At 52.4% G+C, this 23574-nt stretch overlaps 2 protein-coding genes across 6 annotated transcripts; one reads left to right on the top strand and one right to left on the bottom strand.

Moving 5' to 3' along the window:
* Positions 1-1217: 1217 nt before the first annotated feature.
* CCDC15 (coiled-coil domain containing 15) lies at positions 1218-17881 on the bottom strand. 5 transcript variants are annotated; one of them, XM_037409919.1, is made up of 11 exons: positions 17786-17881; positions 16220-16414; positions 13960-14109; positions 12905-13087; positions 11924-12028; positions 8044-8208; positions 6742-6861; positions 4895-4998; positions 2460-2639; positions 2246-2394; positions 1218-1625 (listed from the first exon to the last, which is right to left on the bottom strand). In XM_037409919.1, exons 2-11 carry the CDS (start codon positions 16388-16390, stop codon positions 1282-1284), a joined length of 1671 nt encoding a protein of 556 aa, XP_037265816.1. In that variant the 5' UTR covers positions 16391-16414; positions 17786-17881; the 3' UTR covers positions 1218-1281. The 5 variants fall into 5 exon arrangements, with proteins under 5 accessions (XP_037265816.1, XP_037265815.1, XP_037265817.1 ...); XM_037409918.1 differs by lacking the exon at positions 17786-17881 and adding an exon at positions 17039-17092; XM_037409920.1 differs by lacking the exon at positions 17786-17881 and adding an exon at positions 16961-17004.
* Positions 17882-18288: 407 nt separating this feature from the next.
* On the top strand, positions 18289-23297 carry HEPACAM (hepatic and glial cell adhesion molecule). The gene is made up of 7 exons (XM_037410105.1): positions 18289-18630; positions 20952-21293; positions 21500-21781; positions 21890-21983; positions 22585-22658; positions 22743-22813; positions 22896-23297. The coding sequence occupies exons 1-7, from the start codon at positions 18546-18548 to the stop codon at positions 23181-23183; spliced, it is 1236 nt and encodes a 411-aa protein (XP_037266002.1). The 5' UTR covers positions 18289-18545; the 3' UTR covers positions 23184-23297.
* Positions 23298-23574: the final 277 nt, after the last annotated feature.

The raw sequence follows: 23574 nt of genomic DNA, 5'->3' as shown, positions 1-23574 counted from the left end.
TGGGATTCATTTTTCCACTCACTTCCCCATCACCCCCCAAAAAGGCTGTGGTGCCCCGATTTCAGCTAAGCCCCCCCCCCCCTCCCCGACATGCTTTTGGGGTTATTCGTGGGGATTTGGGGAGCCACGCGCTCCTCTCCCGTGGGTTTTGCAGCAGGAGAAGCCCCCAGCATCCAGGGATCGCATTTACACCCGGAGCAAGGGACCGACCGTGAGGCCAGGGAGCAGCAGTAGCTTTGTTTAACCATCACTGCTCCAACCTGAGCCCCAAACCAGCCCACGGCCCTTCGGGGGGTGCTCCAGCCCCTCCGGCGAGGTGGGAACAGGGGTCCCCACGCTGCGAGCAAGGGCTTGGGGACCAGCCAAGGGAACACTTGTCCTCAGCTACCCCGGCACAAATCCCTGCCCTGAAATCAGCTTTTAAAAAAATATAACGCAACCCGCAGTTGCAGCTTGAGCCCTTTGCTTCCCCAGCTCCACCACGTGGAAAAAACCTCAGGGGCCAGATCCTGCCCTTTACAAATGCACTCAGCACCCCCTATCAGGTCCGCAGCACCTTCCCCTGACGCAAACGGCAGTTAATAAATAGCACCAGCCACCACGGATAGGTGGGTGAATGATTCTCCAGTGGGAACAGAGGAGCATCCCCCGGCTCAGCACCTCCCCGCTACCTCTGGACCGGGGTCGTGGGTTTGCTTCGCACCCAGCGGGATGGTAACAGGGAAAAGAAATCACCCGGCACGCTCGGCCACCCATTCTTCCTGCCGCAGTTAATATTGGAGAGGCAGCGGGAAAGGGGCCAGCAAGCAGTAAATATTAATGACAGGTTATGGTGCAACCTCCGTCCAGGAACACACTACCCCACCGCCATCATTTTTGGTAGAAAATATCCTGCTCCAGCAAGCCCTGCTGAGGGGCTGCAGCAGCACAGCAAGGAGGAATGCTCTCCTGGAGATTAAATAGGGATTATTTTTTTTGTCCCCTTGGAAAAAGCCCTTTCTGGAACAAAATTGAGGCCGTGGGCGCATGGGTGGATGGTACCGGAGCAGAGGTCCTCACCCGGAAAAAAGCAGAGGAGCAATAAACACCTGGCTCTGGACCGTGACCCAAGAGGCAGGAACTGCAGGAGTGGGAAGGAAAAGGAAAAGCAGGAGTGTTTCTAACCATAAGAGATATTGACCCCAGGCGCCTTGTTTCTCATCATTTCACACTCCAAATGAGACAAACAACCCTTGAAAACAGTTTATTCTGCAGCTGAACGCCAAAATGCCAAGTGCCTGCCTATAAACCAGCAATCTGCTCCGGCACCAGCCGGGAGAGGTGCAGCCGGAGCAGAGGGACAGGCAGGAGCAGGCGGCACAGGGCACAGCCCTGCTCTCCACTTGCAATGGTCACCGAAACACAGGGAGTGGGGGACATGATGGGGACACGACACACGCAGCTGCCCTCGTCACAGGTGCTTCCCCGAGCGAGCGTAGAGGGTGGCCAAGTCTCGGAGCGACAGCCTGGCCGAGGGCCGGCCGGCCGCCGGGTCGCAGGAGGCGATGACGGACTGCAGAGCGCGGCTGTAGGCTGAGGGACGGGACACAGGAGCAGCGTTAGGAGAAGAGAGTTTCGCTTACAGCCTGAAACAGGGCTTGGCTTCAGCCTCTCACCGTAAAGCAGAGAGAGAAGAACTGGTTTCTAAGATAAATCAACACGGCTCTAGTTTTCCGCATGCTTGTTCGTGTGCTCCCGAGTACAAGCGGTATGCAAGCCGAAGCAGGAAAGACAAGGATTTATTTTTTTTATAAAGCCCCAATTTCTTTTTTTTTTCCTCTCCCATAGAAGATGACTCCCGGTTACTCAGCCAGGCATTTTTCCAAGCTGTCCTCAAGATCACAGCAGTCTGTCACCCCACGAAGGCAATTTCCACCTTCGTGCATCCTCCCAGCAGAGGATTTGGTGTTTTAAGGCAATCAGGTTTTCTGTGCCCCCCTACCAACACACACACGTACTACAGCAGCGCTATTTAATGCACTCTGGAGGCTGGTGCTCTGCTGGGGATGCCACTGATGGGGAGAGCAACAGTTCAGCTTCGAAACGAGCAGCAAAGCCCCTGACTTGCCCTCTCCGGAGTACGTTCCTAAGAGCATCTCTACACAGCGGCCCAGGACCTTGGAAACATCTAGCCAGGTTTGATTTCTCCCTGTATAATCAGGGATCCAGGTCTAGGCGCTCCCCCTCCCGAAGCAGGAGCTCCTACCTTTGTGGTTTTTGTAGAAGACACAGTTGTTGGCGCAGGTATCCGGGTGGGAGTCCCAGAAATCAGACCCGCAGGAGCACAGCGGCGGCAAGTCAATGTTATATAGTTTTATCTTCTCCCTCATCTGGGCTCTTAGAGCTTCGATGTACCTGCAAGGGATAAAACATTCACCTTTGCCAGTAACACCCGGCTCTGCGCGGGGATCTGGCCATACCTCATGTACTCTTTTTTCCGCTGCTGGTTTTCCTTAAGCTTCTTCAGCCTCCTCTCCTCCAGTTTAAGCTGGGACAGGGTCTCACAGGCTCCCTCTCGGGGGGAGGGTTCGAGCTGCTCAGCCATCTCCTGCATCCTCTCCTCTTCCGCCCGGCGCTGGCGTTCCTTCTTGCTCTTAATCCTGTAGGCACACAGACGCTTAGAGAAGGAGCTTCCCCATCCCAGCCTCCATCCCCCGCCAGCCCCTGGTTGTAGGACTGGAGCAAGGGCATCTCTATGCCGCTGCTGCTGCTTTTGCCCAAACTACCCACGGCAGGCAAAAGTAACTCTGCATTAATTACAGCATTGACTTTTGGACAGCTTTAAACGTAAAATGGTCAAAAGTGCTTTCTGAGCCTCCTGTCTTTCCCCCATACGGAAATACCAGCCTATGAACGCTCTCCTGCCCTTAACCTCCTCCTGCCTGCATGTTTTCTCACCACCATGGACTTCTCCTTCCAGCTCCCTTCCCACAGCACATTCACACGTGCTCCTGTTAAGTGCCACCTGCAGTTCCCCAAAAGAGCTGCTCTTCTGCCCTTCCAAAACCAAGAGCTGCGTCTGGGCTCTTTAATATCTACCAGAAAGGACCAGAAGTTCAGCTTCGCCGTTTCTGATTTCTTCTGATCACGGGGCAGCTTGCATCCTACCATAAGCTGTTCTTGCAGCTTCCAGGATAAGGGAGAAGCCCAGGGCTGTAGAAGAGTGCAGAGTACAGCAGAGAAGCTCCAGGGATCCCACATCTAGTCCAAAATAGGCTTTAAGAGGCATTTTTTAACCAAATCTTCCTCTGTTCCCTCAGTCTCCCTTGCACCTACACGGCACTCCAGCCCTTTCAGTGGAATCTGGGTTGTGTAAGTTGCACCAAACGCAAAGCACATTCCCTTGACAAGCAGCAATTACAAAGCACGGAGACTTTAAACTGAAGCATCTGCCATTTTATTCCCTCTGATGAGTACCAAATGCAATAACATGTTACAGGCTGATCACTGCCAAAAGGCATTTAAAAAAAAATAAAATAAATCAAGGCTGGGTAGAAGCCAGGGGAAGAAAGCATAACCGAACGAGACATTTTGGATGTTACTCCATTTGGGGGGTCAAATCTTTACATCCAGAAGGAAAGTGCTGAAGCCAAGCTTCTCTAGTCAAGTTATAAACTCCAAAATGTTTTTTAAATGAAGTGGTAATAGAGCCTTAACTACAGCACCATAAATCTTCTGCTATAGAAACTAAGGCCAAGGCCAACTTAAGGCTTTACACTAAGTAATTACAAAACCAGCTCTTTTCTGCATATACTCCGAGCAGCTTGCAGCTCCTCTACAACTGGGGGGGGAGGGGAAATAAAAAGATATCATGCTAACTAGGAAGTCCCTGATGTCTCACCAGCTCTAGCAGGGCAAGAAAAGGTCTCTGAAGCTCCCAAGTGCCAATTTAAACACCAGGAATGCGGCTGGAGGAGCATTTCTTCAGACTGGTCATTTGTCTCTGAAAAGCGATTGTGAAAATCCTGCCCTCGTGCCTGTCCTGCTCCCAACAAGGGCTGCCTGCTGCAGAGCCAGCATTAGAGACCAAGATGGTCAAGGCTACATTATTTTATTTCAGAGCAGCCAGAGGAAAAAAAAAAAAAAAAAAAAAAAAGAGAAAATTAGAGCATCTTTCCTCTTTGGGTGTGAATCTGCAGAGCGCCTCCTTAACAAACCCCTTCCAAGGAAAAAGATGACTAAACCACTAAACCAAGTCCTGGAAATCTTATTTATTACACTATATGTTTATAGCCGTGAGGGTGAAGGTCCGATATTAAAACCCCCCGAGATAAGTCTGTTTAACAACAATGACATGACCTCATCCCGCGGTTTCTATACAGGGACTGCGGCACAGGGTCTGGGGATCGCCTCCCAGGAGTCACGGTTTGCGAGCTGTGACTCTCCCAGTCCGATGTTTCAGCTCCCAACTCCTATCCAAAGCTGCACGGGGCCTCAGAAAGCAGACAGAGAAGGGCCAAGGACCTCTGAAGGACTCAACACAGCCCAAGGGTCTTGATCAGGAGGCTGGTTGAATGAACCCCACTCCAAGGTCAACAGATTGGGCATGAAAATAAAACCAAGAGGTAAGTCCGGCTTTACAACTGGCATTCATATCGCAGAACTTCTTTCAACACACTCCCTGATTTTTAAACAGTTGTCAGGCGGCCTTTTTAATCCATTAAACCCATTAAAATGGGGGTTGGGTGGGGTTTTTTTCATACCAAGCTGGACAGTCTTCTCAAAGCATCTGCATTTGGGCTGCAGAAGCGCTTTCCGAAATACCATTGCCTGGTTCACACCAGACCTTTCCAGCCTTCAGAAGGGTCCTGCCTGCGATGAAGGAGGTGATACCAAAAGGTTGGCATGTACTCACCTGGCGATTCTCTTCTGCCTCTCTTTCTGCCTCTGCTGTTCCTTCACTTGCTCTCGCTCGATATTCATGAAGAGGCGCCTGTACCTCAGGTACTCGTTCTGACGCTGCAGGGAAGAAGAGGCACCTTTGAGAAGGTCGTCTGGGATCAGCACTCGGCTCGATTTCTGGAGTGCATATCCATCAGAATAGAAACCTTGCTTCTTCCCCAAGTGATCCTCAAACATCTCCTAGTGCACATGGCCACTGAACAGAGAAGCTGGAGAGACAGCAGTTAGCTAGGAGAGGAGGACCAAGAGCACCGAAAAGCATTGTACTGGCATCCCTTGACTGAACCTTCCTGTGGATGGAAGCTCTGCCACCCGACAAATCCCTAAACTCTCCCCTTCCTGGGGGTAAAGGAGCTGGTTCCCACTTCAACCCACTTCAGAGCACTACAAGCTACAGTCCAAGAATTCTGATCCACCTGGGGGCTGGCGGTCCCTCCGCAGTTCACTGGAAGCCTGTATCTCCAAAAAAAGTAAATGTACAGCACCGAGCTGGACCCACGACATGCAGGACAACCACAGAGGCAGCAAACTCACTGCTGAGACAAACCCAAGAGCCCTGCAGGGTACTGACCACGTGAAGAGGTTTGATATCTGGGCTTTGGCTTAACCCCATGGATGCAGCAAGGAGAGGGAAACCTCCTGGCTAAAGCCCACACCAGAAGTCCTCCCACCTGCAGTTGGTACACAGCTAGCTTGAGTTCCGCGATGCCAGAAAGCCTGAGGGGTTTGGGGTTTTTTCCTCATCAACATCAGGAGGTTTTGGGCTGAGTTTGTCCAGCTCACCCAGCAGTGAGATCCCCATATAGCTGGAGATAAAGGAGCATAAGAGACCGCCAGGCTGAAAGTGGAGAAAGCTGGATGGAAAAAACCCCACGTGGAAGACAGTGCTGCAAAACCAGTTATCTCAGGGTGGATCAGAGCCAAGGAGATAAAAAGGGGCAGAGGGAACCACTGGGGGAAGGAGCAGCCTGATGAGCCCCAGCTGCTGTCATGCCATCTAGAAACCACAACCCAATTTTGGATCAGCTTGTTGGAAAATGCATGTAAGGAACAACAAAAAAAAAAAAGGCAAAAAAAAAAGGCAGTTTGTTCAAAGCCTTTTTGAGTTTTATGCTTGCTGCAAGAAAGGTGACAAGAGGGAAGTGTTCCTCTTCACATCAGAACAAAGCAGCAAAATAAATCACTTCCTTTAGGCATCCAAGACAAACATCACCTTTCCATCACCTAGATTAGCAGGAACCAAAACTCTCCTGGACGCAGGCTGGGAAGGTCTCACTGTTAAATCAGATGCTCAGCACCAGGCCTGCAGTCTGTGCTTGAATGCTGCCATCCTGATGCCTGTTAGGTGCTGATATGGTAGAAATCTTTATATTCCCAGTCTTATACCCACACCAGATAAAGTGGGTTTTGTTCTTTTTATTTTTTTCCCCCAAGCATTTTTGGCAGCTTCTCGCTCCCCATGCAACTACAGAAAGCGACACCTTTGTTTTGCCAGGCAGAATGAATGAAGCCTGTTTCTCCCTCAACCCTTCAGCGTTATTCGGATCCCACATTTTGCAGGAGGAGCGCCTAACAGTTGCACTTACAGTCACAATGGACCTTAAAAAAAGAACCCGGTAGGTCTGCCCACGACCTGAGACACACCACCACCGCTGACGAACTTGCAAACCTAGCAGATGCTTCGTACAGCAAGGCTGCCCTGGAGGCTTCTTATCCGAGCTAGCAGCATCCCCCAAGCTCAATACCCTTCAGTCCTGAAATGGAGATGAAACAAAGAGGACTTGGCCCCAGCGGACAAACCTGCTTCTTTGTTTCCTCTTGGTCTACACCAGTCCAGAGTACGAGGGGAGCTTGGTACTGGGTGTGCAGCCTCTGGGGAGGCTCAGGCGAGCTCGAGTCCTTCACCGATCCATCACAGAACTAGAAGATAATGTAAGAGAGCAGCATCAGCATCTTCACAGTCAAGTGTTTCATCTTCCCTCAGCAAAACACTCCTCGCTGGAGGAGAGTCCTCTATGTATGACCCCTACATCCACCTGTGAGCTGCGCTTTTTTCAGGGTGTAGAGTGGTTACAGACAGGAGAGACACAATGCAACATCTCCATGCAGGAGCCTGAGCACCAAAGCTTTGTCAAAACAATTCTAAGAAGGTGCCCTTACAGGAGACTTCTGGTTTAGTTTAAACACGATTCACATCTGCCCTCCCCAGACTTCCATTACAAACTCCATGAAGTGCCAGGAAACCAACAATAATAAAAACAACAACAGCAGCTGGGGAATTCAACAGCCATCTCCCAAAACCTCAGCATCAACCTCAGCATCAATCTCCGCCTTCTTCCCTCCACTCAATATTTGTCAAGCCAGTATTTCTGCTCCTCGGCGAAGACTGGGCACCGGCTGCTATAGCCATCAAGTATTTGCTAACTACTCCAGGTAATCAGGGTGAAACATTTCCACACCTCAGACTATTAACCAAAGTCTGCCTGAAGACAAAAGGGGAATTGATAAATACATTAGCTCAGGCCGCGCAAGCAGAGGGATTCACACTGCCTCTCAGGGAAGTGTTTCACCAGCCCGAGGCGCAGGAATTGTCACAGCCAGCTCCTTCCGCCGACGCAAAGCTTTCCCCCCACCTCTCGCCTGGCTCTTTTGTAAGTGGTTTCCAGCTGATATAATGCCCCATCCACAGCTCTTCCACCCTGCTGCTGTCTCCAAGCAGGGCAGCTGGACCAGAGGCAGCTGCAGGTCCTGCTGGCCGCAGCCTGGAGTTCAGTTGACCATACGATGCGATTGCACACGCTCAGTTTCAGATTTCTGCTGAGCCCTGGCCAACTGGCATCACGAGGCAGGCACAAGTAAAAAAAAACCCTTTTGAAACCACAGCTGTAAGATGAAAGCAGTGAAACAGAAGCTGCCAGTCTCGCTTAGCTTTGCCGCTGCTCTCGAGTCTGTTTTGACGGCAGTAGGCTTAAGAGTTAACCAGGCCTGAGGGAGCAACTGCTCTACTACAACAGCAGCCTCACTGTCTCTGCTGAAATAAATACAAACCCCAACGATTCAAACCTCTTAAGACCAACTGGCCCAGCCCCACTGGAGTCGTACATTTTCAAATTGGATTTTGATGTAGAAGCCATCGTCTTGCTCAGCCTGGTGGGGGGCTGTCCCCTGGTCTTGCAGTTCAGCTGGAAGATCGTGATGTCCCGCCAGAAGCAGTTCCTCACCCTCATCTCCTGCGGGCACCGTGGCTGTCTTGCAAGGCTCCGATTTCTGGAGGAGAAAGAAGGAGATTTAAATAGTGTAAAAAAAAAAAAAAAAAAAAGGTGTAAATAGGGAATTCAGATGGGGCTGCTTTGGTGCCCAGGGCAAATTCAACACCCTTGCACACGGGTTGTTCCTTGTTCTGGAGAGTGAGTTGAGATCTGGCAAGCAGCAGCACGATGTGTTCAAGCATCACCACAGGGCACGAGAGCCAGAAAATCTCCATTTAGCAGGGCAGCTCGTGATTACGTTCTCACCAACTGCAGAAACAGAGGGACAGACGTGCGTGGGGTGGAGGGAAGACAAGGAAAAGACCTCTCCAGGCGCTGTTTCGCAACTGCAAGGCGTTGGGGGATGGTGGGATCTCTGGAGTGACACTCGAGTACGTAGCGTACTCCTTCAGATGGTAAGTGGGCAGGCTCCCCAGTGGCAATTAACAATATTTTGAGAGGCAGCAGATTGTTTCCTACAAACTAAAAAATTAAAATGCCAGAAGCAAGCTTGGAGCCAGGATTTTTTTTTTTTTTTTTTTCCTGCCTTGCCGTCCCTTCAGCACGCTAGGAAAGGAAAAGCAGGACTGTTGACAAAGGGAGAGGATGGATCAACAGGAGAGCAGGTCACACCAGGGATCCCTTGAGATGGCTCTGCTGCAATACAGGAAGGATCGAGGATAGCCCAGAGTCAGCCTGAACATGAAGTTATCGGATAAGCACAGGAATGACTCTATCAACCCTGTTACGACAAACACAACGCAGAAAAGCTGCTTTGGTGAGGACAAGGGAATAGAGAGGAACAGTTACTGCTTTGTAAGGATGCTCTGAAGCCCTGAAGGTAGAAGGAAGCGAAACTGTGGAAAAAACCCACCACCTTTGGGGAATGATCAGCTAGGGAAAAGAATTTGGGTGCCGTCATGCTGGGGACCTACAGCAGTCTACCAAACCCTAAAGGCAAAGCAACTGAAGACTTGAACAGGATCATCTGAAACACCGGACAGATCATTTCCACGTGATTACCATCTAGGTCTCTCCTTAGCAAAGCAGGGAAGAGACTCTTTGGATGTTTTTGACCTGAAAAAAAATCTCTAGGAGAGAGGAAGAGCAATAATTTTGGGAACATGGACTGTTTTGATGGCAGTGAATGCAACTCTTTAGAGGGAAGAAGATGGAAAAAAAAAAAAACCAAAACAAAAACAAACCACAAAACAGGACTGAAGGAGAAGCAACAGTTCCTTTAAAGAGAACAAATGCAAACTACCTGGCTAGAGCGGAAAGACAAGCAGCACAGTACGAGACAGCCCTGGCTAAGCCCCAAGCTCTTCTCAGACCCACGATCCATGCGAGCAGAAGGAAGCAGAGCATGGGTCAGATTACTGAAAGAATCACAGAGACAACACAAGCACGGGGGGGACAAAAAAACAAGACAAATGCCAGAAAGGCCAAAGCTCTAAGTAAAACAAGAGAGATCAAGATAACAAGTCAGGCTTTAGTAAGAGAGACTAAAGGACTTGCTACTCAAGAAGGACAGCTATCAGAGGACACCAAGAACAAGCGTTTTATGCTGCTGGGCATTGGTGTTCAGCCAAAGGCTTGCTCTGAGCTAGTAACAGCAGCAAGAAAAATCTTGGATTATTACTGGGAAGAAAAAGTCAGCTGAAGTTTTTAAGCAGGCAGGAAAAGGAAATGCTAAAGAGATTTTAGCCTCCAGAGTTTTACTGCCTGACTTCTGGAAAAACAAGAGGAAACCACCTTGCAAACTGCCTGTAAGCAGCTAGAAAACAAGATAAGCAGCAATCAGCATAAATTTGTCAAGTGCAAGTCGTGGCTAGCTGGTTTGATTTTCTCCTGCAATAGAAGACAGAGGCCTCAGGCAAAGCGCAGCAGACGACATCCCGATTTTAGCTTAGCTTGTGCCATGGCCTCATCCGACACTTGTATAAAGAAATATCTGTTAGATAAAACTACTATACAGGAGGTACAACACTGATTAAAAACATTACCTAGATTCAGTCTCAAGAGTTCATTGCACAAAACCAGAGTAAGAAGTACTCCGCTAATTTCATTATCAGCCTGGACAATGGAAGAAAGCAGCATCTTGATCACATTTAGCCACCCCACCAAGCCATTTGAAGTTGCAGAAGTGCTTGAGTTTGGGTTCAAACCAAAGGAATCAGCTGAAATAGGCAGCACAAGGAAATTCAGGGAGGATGAAAGCAAAGGGCAGGGCAGGGCGCTAGGGCAGCAATTGCCAGGCGGTTAAGTACACAGCATCCTTCTATACCTGAAGAGAAGGGAAGAAGTTGCCATCCTGCCTAGCTGTGAACATGGCAAACCTTCGTACAGAGAGAAAATTTCTGATTAATATTAGAGCTGCTTTTTTTTTCCCCCCCCTTCTACTATCTTGGAGTAATAAAACAGACTAAGGCAATAAATCAATATATTCCTCCCGGAATAAATTGCCAAGGGAAGCTGTTAAATCCTCCTCGCCAGAGATTTGAAGAGAGTGTAGATGAACTGTAGCTGCAGTAAGGTTCAGCTGGGAGGGTGGCCCCGGATCCCTCCCAGCCTTCTTCCTCGCTGCTGTGGATGACTCGCCACGGGACTCCCACGCATCAGGCTTGCTGTCTCCTGTAACCCTCTGGCTTGCACAGGCAGCAGCTGTATTATTCATGTGAGGCTTTAGTGCTGCTAATAGTGAAGTAATGACTCACTCCATCTTGCTGAGCAGTCCGAACGCATTGAGGACTTAAACAGAAGGTTACGTTTGGTGTCGGAAATAGTTAATGAGGTTTTCAAGCCCATAATTACAGTGTTTCTGCAACTCTTGTTCGCAAAGCTGACTTCCTTGAACAGAAATCCAACAGTAAGCAGAGGAAGAGCCAGACCAGCCCTTATATAAAAGTATTTTCTAGATAACAGCCAGCCAAGAACTACTTCAACCTTTGATGAACCCGAGAAAGGGATGGGAATGAAGAATTGCAAGACGGGCAGGAAACTGGCTCCGGAGGAGGCAATAAGACAAAATACCAGGCTGGGTTGCTGCTGGTGTTCTCCAGGGTGGACAAGTACATCAGTTTAAGAAAGGTCTTGGCGTAGAAAGCAAGATAATAGCTGCGACACAAAGCTGCTCTTGAGAACTGGAGTGACAAAAACAGGATGAAATTCAACAGAACAAAAGGTGAGGCACTTGGGCCTGACCTCCTTACACGGCTCCTATGCGCTGCTTCGAGGAAAGCAGATGCATGCCAACAATTCTCTACCAGAAGCCAGCCCTGGGTGAGGAAAACCCTCCAGATCTTTGCCACCCACACAAAACAAGGGACTGATGTAAGGGAAAGAGTTGTTGAGGTTTGTTGAAGAAAAAGGCACCTAAGGGGAGGGCTGATCATCACATTCCTCCTAGATACCCAGATCACAATCTCAGCCTTCAAAAAAATTCTTGTTTGAATTCTTGTTTCCTAGTTTCTCTCTCCTTAGTCTTTGCAAACAAGAGACATTTTCACCCACTTTATCCTGCTGCCTTCTCTGAAAGGCAGCAAGAACAGAGGGGCAGAACCCCTGGGCCACCAAAATCTGTGGGTGATCAGGTGGGTCACAAAAGCCCAGTTTGTTTCACTCCTGCTGGAGAAACTCACAGAACTATGCTTTGGATTTGCTGATTAGAACCAGATCTTCAACAGTCTGCAAGATCATTCCTTTCACCCTACCCCAGACACCCCACCACTCACCTCTCGCCTCCAGACACCACCGGGGAGTTCGGGAGGACCCGCTCCTTGGGGCATGGTTTTGCAGGATGCCAGCCTGTGTCGGACTTGCTTCACGGTTTTGCTAAGCTGCCGGCAAAGACAAAACAAAAGCAGCAGTCACTAGCTGCTCTCCGTGAGGGCAACACCAAGAAGTTTAGCTGCACAGAAGAGATCTCCTAATGTACCCTGCTTCAACCAAGCTGCTTTATCAAGGGAACGCAACTCAACACACAATTACCTTCACAAAGAGGTATAAGGTAACCTACAACCCAAAGTGCCTTTCAAAGCTGCCCCAACGCACTGAATTCCTGATTCAGTCGAGGTAGAGGGCTTGGGTACAGCTCATCAGTTCCCACAACACTTTGTTGAGATACCAGAAGTCCCAGATTTCCAATCCTCCTGCCTGGTGTCCAGCCAGAAGTGATTCTCCACCCCAAGGGAATTCAGCTGGAATAACTCCAGCTCCTAGGCAGCTGCACGTGCTTTATAAAATGCCAAACGCAGCATAAGCATCACTATGAAAAAAAGCAAAGCTTAAAACAGTCCTTACAGGCAGGTTTTTCCAAGATTTTGCAGTGCCATACTCCCGGTCTGCAGGAGACAAGCCGCAATGAGGTGGCACCACCTAGTGCCACCTCTTCGACACAACGTGCCTGCACAGCAACGAGTCCCTGCACACGGAGGGAAAATTCGCTCTGCCTACAGGCAACGAGGCAAGTTCAACTGCAGCATCCCCCAAGACAACATCTACTACCCGTTTTGATGCTCTGATGAGTGCTGTGGAGGAGTACAACAATATTCAGTAAACCAGAGTGAAATTGTCAGCAATGTTCACTCAGTATTAAAAAAAATAAAAATATTTAGGGATGCATTGTAAAAGAAAAAATATTGCTTGTCCTCCACTTCAAATCACGAGCATCCAGAATGACAAAGGATGAAAAATGCACGAGGGGACCCACTCACCTTGGCAGCTTGCTGCTGGAAGGGCTCGCTTTGCACCCCTTGCCCCTGCGTTGGCATGGTGGGAGCACCAGGACCGCCGATGGCAGGCGTGGGGTGCCGCCGGAACAGGCACGTGTTCTTCCTGGGGATGGAGCGCAGCGCGGAGTCGGAGTACTGCATGGCAACACACCTCTCCCTCTCCGCCTGCCGGGACACAGACCTCACAGTTAAAAACCACGTGCAAATCTCTACCCATCATCTAGCATGGCACCACCAGTGCCACACAGGAGTCGCCGGTGCAGTTTGGTGGCATTTCTTGGGACAAACTTTTTTGCTCTCTGTGCTGAGAAGGGCACAAAGCCATCAGGCTCTCAGGAGCCAAAGGCATCCACGGGCTTTCAGTTTGGGCAGTGCTAGCAGTTACAGGAGGACATCCCCACTCATGTCTCCCAAGCCCTGGCAACAGCCCAAACACCCCAAGGTGGCCAAAACAGTTGACATTTCAGTGCGTTCCCTTCTTGCTCCACAGTCACCTTCTGGCGAGTCTCCCTGGCAGTTGTTTAAAAGCAGAGAGGTTTATATATATTCACAGGATAATCTAAAACAAGCCCACGGGGGAAACAGGAACGTGGAGGCAGCGTGCAGGTGTTGCTTGTGAACTATCTGACTGCCCTGGAAAAGTGACAGGAGAAATAAGCTGCTTCACTTCAAACAGAAGCAGGAGACTTCCACACCATTCACAGCTCTGGCCTGGCTATTTTTTAACTCCAATTCAGCACAGGGCACCAGGACTCTGTTCTGCTGCTGCCCAAGAGAGCCAGTGACCTTTCTGCAGGGAGGCAAAGGGCTTAAAGCACCTTCGGCATCAGAGCGAGCCAAGGTGTCACACTGACCTCAGCTGAGGGGACACCATTTGCGGCCATGGAGTCTGCCGTGACCGTGAGATTCCTCATTTTTTTCTTATTAACACCTTGACTTGAGGTCTAGTGATTTTTTTTTATTTTCCAATTTATGTTGGTTTCAGAGGAGTTTCTCCTCCAAGTCTCCTGGCAAGGCAGGGACAGAGATCTACTTACCGCTTCGTAGGACTTCTGCAGCTGCTGCTTTCTTCTCATCCTGACCTGCTGGTTCACCCGCTGCTTCACCTCCCCCTGGAAACGTCTCAGGCTGGCTGCCTTCTCCCGTTGCTGCTCCTTCAGCTCCTCCTCTACCTGAAATGCTGAAGCCTGCAAGAGGTGAAAGCAGATTTCCATGATTTTTGCTACATGGCAGCATTATAACAGCTTGTATTCCATCTTCCCTTCCCACACCTGTGTCTACAAGCCAGGCAAAGAGCACCCAGAGCAAACCTAACAATGTTTTGTTTCCAAATCTGTGCAATAACAGCTTGGATGACGTCTACTGAATTACTACAAGCTTGGATTGAATTTGGACGACGTCTACCGAATTACTCCGAGCTCGGATGGAATCTCGCTAGCCAGACACGGAGCGTGCACACCTCTTCCTTTAAGCCTCTGCAACGCACGCAGAAAGAAATAAGAAGGCAGCCTCATACAGCAACTCCCAGCTCCTGCTCCCATGAAAGGATGCTCAAATATTCAGTGCCTGGATCCAAAAGGAACAGACCAGCCTCTGATCCCATTAACAGTCTGCAAGGCTGGAGGAATGTCAAAGAAGCTGTTTACAGAGCACAGCATGGGAAGGGCTAACCCTTCCCAAATTATTTTTACCATCTAAAGTAAAAGATTAAAAGCAAAAAATCAGGCGGTTGGGTTTTTTGTGGGGTGTGTGGGGTGTGCTTTTTTTTATTTTTTTTAAAAGGTTCCCAGTTAAAGCCATGCCGAGCTGTTCTACTGATACTACCACAGTTTAAAGAAAAGCGGTATTGCTCTCTGGGCTGTCACTGCAGCACAGCCTAAAGCAAGAAAAATCAAGAGTCTGAAGAGATGGAGGAAAAAGGCGAGTCTGAAAAACAACTTGGTAAACGCCAGGTTGGATGGTCCCTACATCCCGCTGACTGCCAGGAATGTTACCAGCAGCAAAGCAAGGTCAGCGCAGCCAAAGCAAGCAGGGAGACGGGGAGAGATCTGCCCCGTTAACGGTGACACCAAACAGCACCATTGACAGACATCCACTCCCTGCTGGCAACCTCATTAGTAATTCTGATACAGGAGGCATTAATATATATATTTTTTCTTAGTATGATCTGCTGGCATATAGAAGCATATCAAATAAACTCCGGTAACCCTCCGCACCTTCACCCACACCCAAAGGCACGTGAAAGCCCCCCCACTGGGGGAGGCCCCCGAAGCAGTCAGCAAGAGTTCAGCTCCCTTAGAAGTTTCACGGTGCCGAGATGGAAGTTATGCGGAATATGGCGATCATTCATTTCCATATATTGTCTCAACCTTTCAGGATTTAAATTACAATATAGAAATAAATCATCTCAGAAGGGCAGGAGCTTCTGTAACGTTTAGACATTAATTACAGGGGACTGAACTCATCATCCTATATTTAATGCACTTTTAGTCCTCTTATAATAACCCTCTAAGCAGAAATCCCCGAGATAAGCATCCATAAAGATTTTCTTAAGTGTTTCTAATGGGGTACAGCAGAGATTGGCTCCAGACCCTGAAACATTCAGCTTTTTTTTTTTTTTTCCTAAATCGGCAACGTGGAATAAAAATCTTGGTTGACTGACATCCTTTACGGATGAACAGGAAAGCAAAGAACAGCATTGATACAGCGGGGACGGGTCGGTTGGGTACGGCACGGACACCTCAAATGCAAAGCTATGGTGTGGAGCTCCAAACCTGGCACTGAGAAACCAAGGAGCAGCCAGGAACAGTGAGAAAAACTTACGCAGCGGGGCACAAACCCGCTAAATTTCAGCTGTGCTACCTACGCCAGAAGGCAGCTTCTAGTGACATGTTGAAAATCTATAGGTCCAGCTAAAATTAACAAGCCCAGAGCACACATTACAACTAATTAAGCAACAAACAGCAGCTGATTAGAGCACTGGCTGGCTTTCCCACCCAACTGATGTTTACAACCGATGCATTTCTCCCCCTAAAAATGCAGTTTATCTGAGGGGGATCAACTTGGAGAGGTGCTGTGGGCTTGTGTCACTAGGACACCCGGCTATGTGGGGATCAGGGGGACTTCTGACCCTACTAAAAAGAATTCTTTTTAGAAGCAGTGTTCCTAGCACCCTCAAAGGGAGAGAAAGCTCATTTTTGGCTCAGATTGCCCCCATGGGGTTTACTGGCATAACTGGGGGGGCTGGAGACACCCATGAGCCCGGACGGTGCCCAGGACCCCCGCGGCAGCACTCACGAAGGCCAGGCTCTGCTCCAGCTGGGGGGCACTCTCCACCCAGATCCCCACGGGGGCCACACACTGGTTCCTCTCCGCCAGCACCTGCCAGCTCTGCCGTGGGGCTCTCGCCCGACGCCCCCCCAGCTGCTCCCCAGCCCCCCGGGGCCGATCCTTCGGGGGTGGCAACATCCCAGCACCGTGGTGGAGTCAGTCCTGGGGAAGGGGCAGAGGAGGTAAGCATGCCCCCCCAGGCACCCTGCCCTGCACCCATAGCCCCCCACCCTGCCCCAGGCCCCGTTTCCTGCCCTCCCTGCCCACCTCCCCTCAGCCACAGGGCACCCCCCCACTCCACTGCACCCCCTGGTTACCCAACCGCAGGGCAGCCCATGGTAACTCTGCAGCCCCCCCCCCCACTGACTGGGGGCCCCCAATCCTTCGTGGACAAGTACCCCCAGCATCCCCCACCCCACTGCACCCTTATTTCCCCATCCCTACCAGCACCATAACCCCTCATCCCCCCTGTAACCCCCCTCTTCGGCTCCCCTCACCCCCCAGGCCCCCCCTACGCTCCCAAAGCCCTCCCCAAGGCCTCCCTCACCCCCCAGGCCCCCTCGAGGCCTCCTTCATCCCCCAGGCCCTCCCCGAGGCCTCCCTCACCCCCCAGCCCCCCCTACACTCCCCTAAGGCTCCCCCCGAGGCCTCCCCCACCCCCCAGGCCTCCCCTGAGGCTCCACTCACCCCTCAGACCCCCCCCCTTACCCCTTGGGCATCCTAGTGCACCCCCTGAGCACCCCCAGCCCCTGAGGCCCCGCCATCCCTCCCCCGCCTGGCACCCACCAACCGCCACTTCCGCCTCAACCGCCGCTTTGAATCCCCGCGCCACTTCCGCCCGCCCGGCCCCTCCCTGGCCCCGCCCCCCCGTGGGCCCGCCTCCTGCTCTAGCCCCGCCCATCGCGCTGGCCCCGGCCTTAGCCCCGCCTTCTTGCCTTGGCCCCGCCCCCGCGCAGCCGCCCGTCCGACCCCCGCCCGCCAGGGTGCCAGAGACCAGGGTTCGCGTCCCGCTGCCGGAGAGTCAAGGAGGGGGGGGACAGTGACAGCCCTGTGTCCCCCTGCAGAGTATCCCTGAAACAACCCCCAGAGCATCCCTGAAGCCCCCCAAAATAGCCTTGTAGAGTCCACCACAGCGTCTCTGACCCCCCCAAAATAGCCCTATAGTGTCCACCACAGCATCCCTAAACCCCCCTAAAATATCCACCACAGCATCCCTGAACCCCCCAAAATATCCCTATAGCGTCTACCACAGCACCCCTGAACCCCCCCAAAATATCCCTATAGCGTCCCCCACAGCACCCCTGAACCCCCTAAAATACCTTCTCATAACATCTGCCCACAGTGTCCCCCCCAAAAGCCCCCCATAGCATCTCTCTCTATCATCACCCCAAAGCATCTCCCCCACCCCCCGTAGCACCCCCTTAATGCCCCCCAAACAGTCCCTCGAAGCTCCTCCGTACAGCCCCCCCCCAAACCTTACAGCAACCCCCCCACTGCCCTCCCAAACACCTCCCCACCGCGCCCCCCCCATACCGTGTCCCCCCCAAGCCTCCCCCAGAGCATCTCCATCCCGGTGGGGCAGGATACTCGGATCAGCCCCTTTCCAGGGCTGGGGAGCCCCTTGGGGGGTGGGCGATGGCTCACTGGGGTGATGAGCTTGGCAGGTCTCAGAGGGGGGGGGTGGGGGGTGGGGGGGAAGCGGCTCTGGGCATCCTGCCCTGCATCCCTGCTGCCCTATTCAGCGATGCCCAGGGAACCGGTGCTAATTGGCACCCGAGCTGGAACGAAGCCTGGTTGTGACCGCAGCTTCATTTTAAAGCCTAGGAAGAGAAAAAAAAAAGGGGGGGACATATTGGGGCAGGTATCCAGCTTTGAAAAATCCCCCCGCCCTCAAAAAAAAGAAAAAAAAAAAGAAAAAAACAACTTAAGGGGATGCTTAGAGCCCTAAATCCCATGGGAGTGCCTGCAGACGGGATGGCAAACTTTAGCTGGGCTCAATGGGGAGACAGCCCCGACCTCGAGCATCTCCCCAAGACCAGAAATAGGGGGGGGGGTGTGTGTAACGGGAGGAAAATTGCAAATCTGAGTGTTTTTTCCCCAAATAAATGCCAGTTCGAGGCCGCCGGGCAGGCGAAAGCTACCAGGACACAGGGCTCTATTGAGAAAGGAAAGAACAAAAAAAAGAAGGGGAAAAAAAAAAAAAAATTAGCCGGGCGAGGTGCCAAGCTGGGAGCTCCGAGGGACGTGCCCGGAGTGGGGAAGCGGAGCGATTCGGGGGGCGAGCCTACCCGAAATGTGGGGAGCGCTGGCCGCCCCGCGGGGTCCCCCCGCTCCCCCCTGCTTGCTGCCGGTGACCTGGCTCCTGGCGCTGCACGCAGGTAGGGCCTTTGCGCGTTTTTCCATGGGTTTTCCCATTTTTCCATGGTTTTTCGATCTATCCAGATGGAGGATGGCGGGTGGGTGGGCGATGGGGGTGGTGGTACTCGACGAAGGGGGGGGTTGGGGGGGGTTGCTGCACCACAGAGCATCCCCTCCACTTGGGAGAGGGAAAAAAGGGGGGAAAATTGGGAATAAAAACTGGGAAAACACTTTTCCGGAGCCAAGCAGGTCCTGCTGGGGGGTGGATCTGGCACCGCCTCCCCCCCCCCCAGCATCTCCCCAGCTTTTCATCTTCCCCCAAAACCCCTTTTCCTCCTTTCCCAGCATCCCCAAAATTATTTTCTTACCCATCCTTCAGCTTTCCCCAAAAGGCCATTTTTTCACCCCATTTCTAGGTTTGATCCTCTTCGTCCCATTCTGCTTCAGCCCTGGTCGCCTCCATCATTTATCCCCTAATTACCCACATTTTGGGTCTCGGTGAGCCCCAAACTGCCCCATCACGGATTGGCCAATGCAAAAAAAATCCTCTGCAATATTTTTGCACCATTTTCCCAAAGTTTGGCCCTGAAGCCAGCCCCGGGGAGGCCCCATTTCCCCGGGATGAGCCGAGGATGCAAAGCCAAGCCAGCTGGTTTTGCACGCCACTGGTTTTGATTTATACCCTAAAAAAGCACCAGAGCTGCAGCCACAGCACCCCAAAAGCGCTGCTGTGCTTTTTCCAAAGAAATAGGGAATTATTCCACAAAATACTGAAGGGAATGAGGATTTTTGGAGCATTTTTTTTTCTATTTGTAGCAAAAAAACAGCCAGAAAAGCTGGGAGGTCTCCATCCCTAAACCAGGAATGCTGTAGGAAATGGGAATATTTTCTGACTTCTTAATCAACTCCTGAATTTATTACCCGAAGTGGAGCAAAAATGAGCCATTGGGTTAAAAAAGTCAAGAAAAGGTTAAAAAACAACGATATGGGGGTGCATGGACTGCAAGGATGCATTAAACGCCACATCCCTATCCCATGCTGGGGTTTTTCCTATGGGGCTTCCCTGAATTTTTCAGGCTGGGGCATGTTTTCAGGGCTGAGCTCTGCGCTGCCAGGGAGGACGGACGGACGGATGCTGCATACCAATAGGTCCCATGACTTTTCGGGCTTGTTTAAAGCCTTTCTTGCTCCCGCTTTGCCCTCCCCAGCTGGTTTTCCCACTCTCCCCCCGCTTCAATATGGGGTTTGTTCGCTGTCGCATGACGGCATCCGGAGGGGAGTCTGAGGATGGGACCCCCAAGCTGACAAATGGGGAGAAGAGGCTACGATATTTGGGGGACAGAGGCTGTTTTGGGGAGTCCTCCCCCCCCAGATTTTTTTTTTTTCCATTTTTTCACTGCCTTTTTTGGCTGAAAACCTGTGATGAAGAGCAATGGACATGCACTGAACCCCGTGATGCAGAGGATGGGGCTTTAACTAAAACGGGGGCTGGGATGCAAAATTCCCCCTGCCTCTGCAATTTTGGGGGCAATGCATGCATCTTTGCAAAGCTTTGCAATGACCCAGGCACAGAAGGGGTCCCACCCCACCATGCAATTTTTGGGGGTGATGCATGCATCTTTGCAGAGTCACACCAGCCTGGCTTGCAGGAGCACTCCTGCCTCCCATTTAGGTTTTTTTGGGGTGATGCGTGCATTTTTGCACAGCATTGCATCAACCTAGCAACAGGAGGTCTCCCACCCCCCACGCATTTTTGGGAGTGATGGCATTTTGGGAGAGTGATGCATTTTTGCAGAGAGTTGGTTGCTTCCACCTGGATGCAGGAGTGCTCCCACCCTTCATGCACCTTTTGGGGGTCATGCATGCATCTTTGCAAAGGGTTGCATTGACCCACCTCCTATGCACAATGCACTTTTTGGGGTGATGCATGCATCTCCCAAAGGTTTGCATCAACCTGGGTGCAGGAGCACTCCCACCCACCCCTGATGCAATTTTCTGGAGAAATGCATTCATTTTTGCAAAGCATTGCATCAACCTGGGTAAAGAATTGCTCCCACCCCTATGCAGTTTTGAGGGCAGTGCCTGCATTTTTGCAAAGTGTTGCATTGACCTGGGGGCAGGAGGCCTCCCACCCCCATGCACTTTTCGGGGCCATACGTGCATCTTTGCAAAGAGTTGTGCAAACAGCCCGCTTGCACCATGGCTGGGCATCCCAGCACTGGTGATGTATTTTGAGGGTGCTCAGCACAGCTCCGGAAGGGGGTTCCCCATTTTTCTCCAGGCTCAGAGGAACAGGAAGCCTGCTTGGACTTGGCACCCCACTTTCTCTCCCCATCCCAAGGTCTGCTTGCAGGGGTGAACATCACCAGCCCCACACCGCTGGTCCGCGGCACGGCGGGCAAAGCAGCGCTGCTGTCGGTGCGCTACGCCAGTGCCAGCGCTGACAAGCCAGTGGTCAAGTGGCAGCTGAAGCGTGACAAACCTGTCACCGTCGTCCAGTCCATCGGCACCGAGATCATCGGCAACCTACGACCCGATTACCGTGACCGCATCCGGGTGCTGGAGAACGGCTCGTTGCTCATCAGTCCCTTGCAGTTGGCTGATGAAGGCGCTTACGAAGTGGAGGTGTCCATCACTGATGACACCTTCACCGGCGAGAAGACCATCAACCTCACTGTGGACAGTAAGTACAAGAAGGATGCCCAGTGGAGACTGGGTTCCCCATGGGTTGTCTTCCCCAACCTCTTTTTGGGAGGCCTTTCTCCAACTGGGAGGTGGTTCTGGGGGTTCAGCCACCTCATACAGCCAAGCTACGCCCCCCTTCCCATCCCCTGAGCCCATCTGTCCCCCAAGACACAGTGTCACTGTGGTTCCCCTGCTTGCCCACAGTCCCCATCTCCAAGCCACAAGTGCTGGTGGCCTCCTCCACGGTGCTGGAGCTCAGTGAGTTCTTCACCCTCAACTGCTCACACGAGAATGGCACCAAGCCTACCTATACCTGGCTGAAGGATGGGCGGCCGCTGAGCAACGACTCCCGCCTGCTCCTCTCCCCCGACCAGAAGATCCTGACCATCACCCGTGTCCTCATGGCTGATGACGATGTCTACAGCTGCCTAGTGGAGAACCCCATCAGCCATGGCCGCAGCGTCCCCGTGAAGCTCACCGTCTACCGTAAGCCACCTGTTTCCCACTCCCACACCCCCAGGGGCTGGCCAGCCCTTGCAGATGCTCCTAGCTAAAATTCTGGGGGGATTGTGCCCCCTCATTCCTCTCTCCAAGGCCGGAGCTCCCTCTACATCATCCTCTCCACGGGCGGCATCTTCCTCCTCGTCACCCTGGTGACTGTTTGTGCCTGCTGGAAACCCTCCAAGAAGTACGGCTGGGGTAACGCGGGAGCCAAAGGGGGTTTGTCTTATCCTGTCCTGTCTTGCCCCATCCTGTCCCGTCCCATCTCATCTCTTCCCATCGTACCTCATTGTGTCCCATCACACCCCATCACATCCTGTCCCTGTCTTGATCTATCCCATCCCATCTTATCTTGTCCCATCTTGCCTCATCTCGTTTAGTCTCATCTCATCCCATGCCATCCTGCCTTGACCCATCTGTCCCCTCCCATCCCATCTTGACCCATCTGAAACCAGGACATTGACCCATCCCATCCCATTGCACCCTGTCTTGGTCCAAACCATCCCATCCCATCCCATCCCATCCCATCCCATTGCACCCTGTCTTGACCCATCCATCCCATCCCATCCCATCCCATCCCATTCCATCCCATCCCATCCCACCCCATCCCATCCCAACCTGCCTTAGTCCATCCTTCCTGTCCAATCCCATCCCATCTCACCCCATCCCACTGCATCACATCTCTCCCTCATGGCAACACTGGGTCCCCTCCCCAGCCGAGCCGCAGGCAGTCCCCCTGCTGCCCCACCACGGTGCTGGTGCTGCCCCATCCCCTGTCCCTTCCCCAGGGAGAAGCGGCAAGCGGAGACACAACCAGCCTCAGAATATGCAGAGCAGGATGAGGAGCGCCTGAAACATGAGGGTGAGTGCCAGCCCTGGCGTGGCGGTGGCAGGTTGGGCATGCCAGCACTGCCGGCGTGGTAAGCCATGCCTTGCCTCCACGCAGCCGAGGGCATCACGCGGAGCAGTGAGCATGAGCGCAAAAACCCGGTGGCCTTGTACATCCTCAAGGACAAGGTGAGTGGCCAGGAGCGTGCTGGTAGCACGCTGGCTCGGTGCAGCATGCTGCGCATGCTCGGCTACCCTTGGCTTTTGGCAGGACTCGCCGGAGGCGGAGGAGGATTCGCCGCCCGAACCCCGCGGCACGGTTGAACCGAGCTACACCAGTTCACCAGTGCCAGCAGCGGGGCGCTCGCCGGGGCCCGTGGGGCGCTCGACTCGTCGTTACCATCGCTCGCCAGCTCGCTCCCCCGCCTCGACGCGGACGCACAGGTCACCGCCGGGTTCACCGGCACGCTCCCGCGGCGCCCCACGGCTGCTGCGGACTGCCGGCGTCCACGTCATCCGGGAGCAGGAGGAGGCCAACGCCGTGGAGATCAGCGCCTGAGCAGGGGGGACATGTGCGCTTCGGTGGCGGTGAGCAAGTGGGGACACCAGCACGGCCCCGCTCCCGCCACTGGGCATCGTTCAGCTCGACGTAAAGTCACTAATTTGCTATTGATCCCACCCGGAGCTCCCCTCTTCCGTCCCCCCATCTTCCTGGGGCGCCGCTTTAATGGCTTTCTCGCCGGGACGAGCGTGCAGAAAGCGCACGGGCATGCTGGGAGCGTGCAGGAGAGAGTGTGCATGCAGTGCATAAGAAGAGTGTGCAAGAGGGTGTGTACAGGGCGTGCAGAGAAAGCATGCACACTGCACAGAGCGAGCATGCAGATGGCATATGAGAGGACATGTACAGAACATGCAGAGAGAGTGTGCACAGAGGGTGCAGGGTTAGCATG

This window comes from Falco rusticolus, chromosome 16 (assembly GCF_015220075.1).
Source record: "Falco rusticolus isolate bFalRus1 chromosome 16, bFalRus1.pri, whole genome shotgun sequence".
NCBI classification, from domain to species: domain Eukaryota; kingdom Metazoa; phylum Chordata; class Aves; order Falconiformes; family Falconidae; genus Falco; species Falco rusticolus.
The sequence above is the reverse complement of the archived record's forward strand: the minus strand, read 5'-3'. Positions and strand labels throughout refer to the sequence as shown.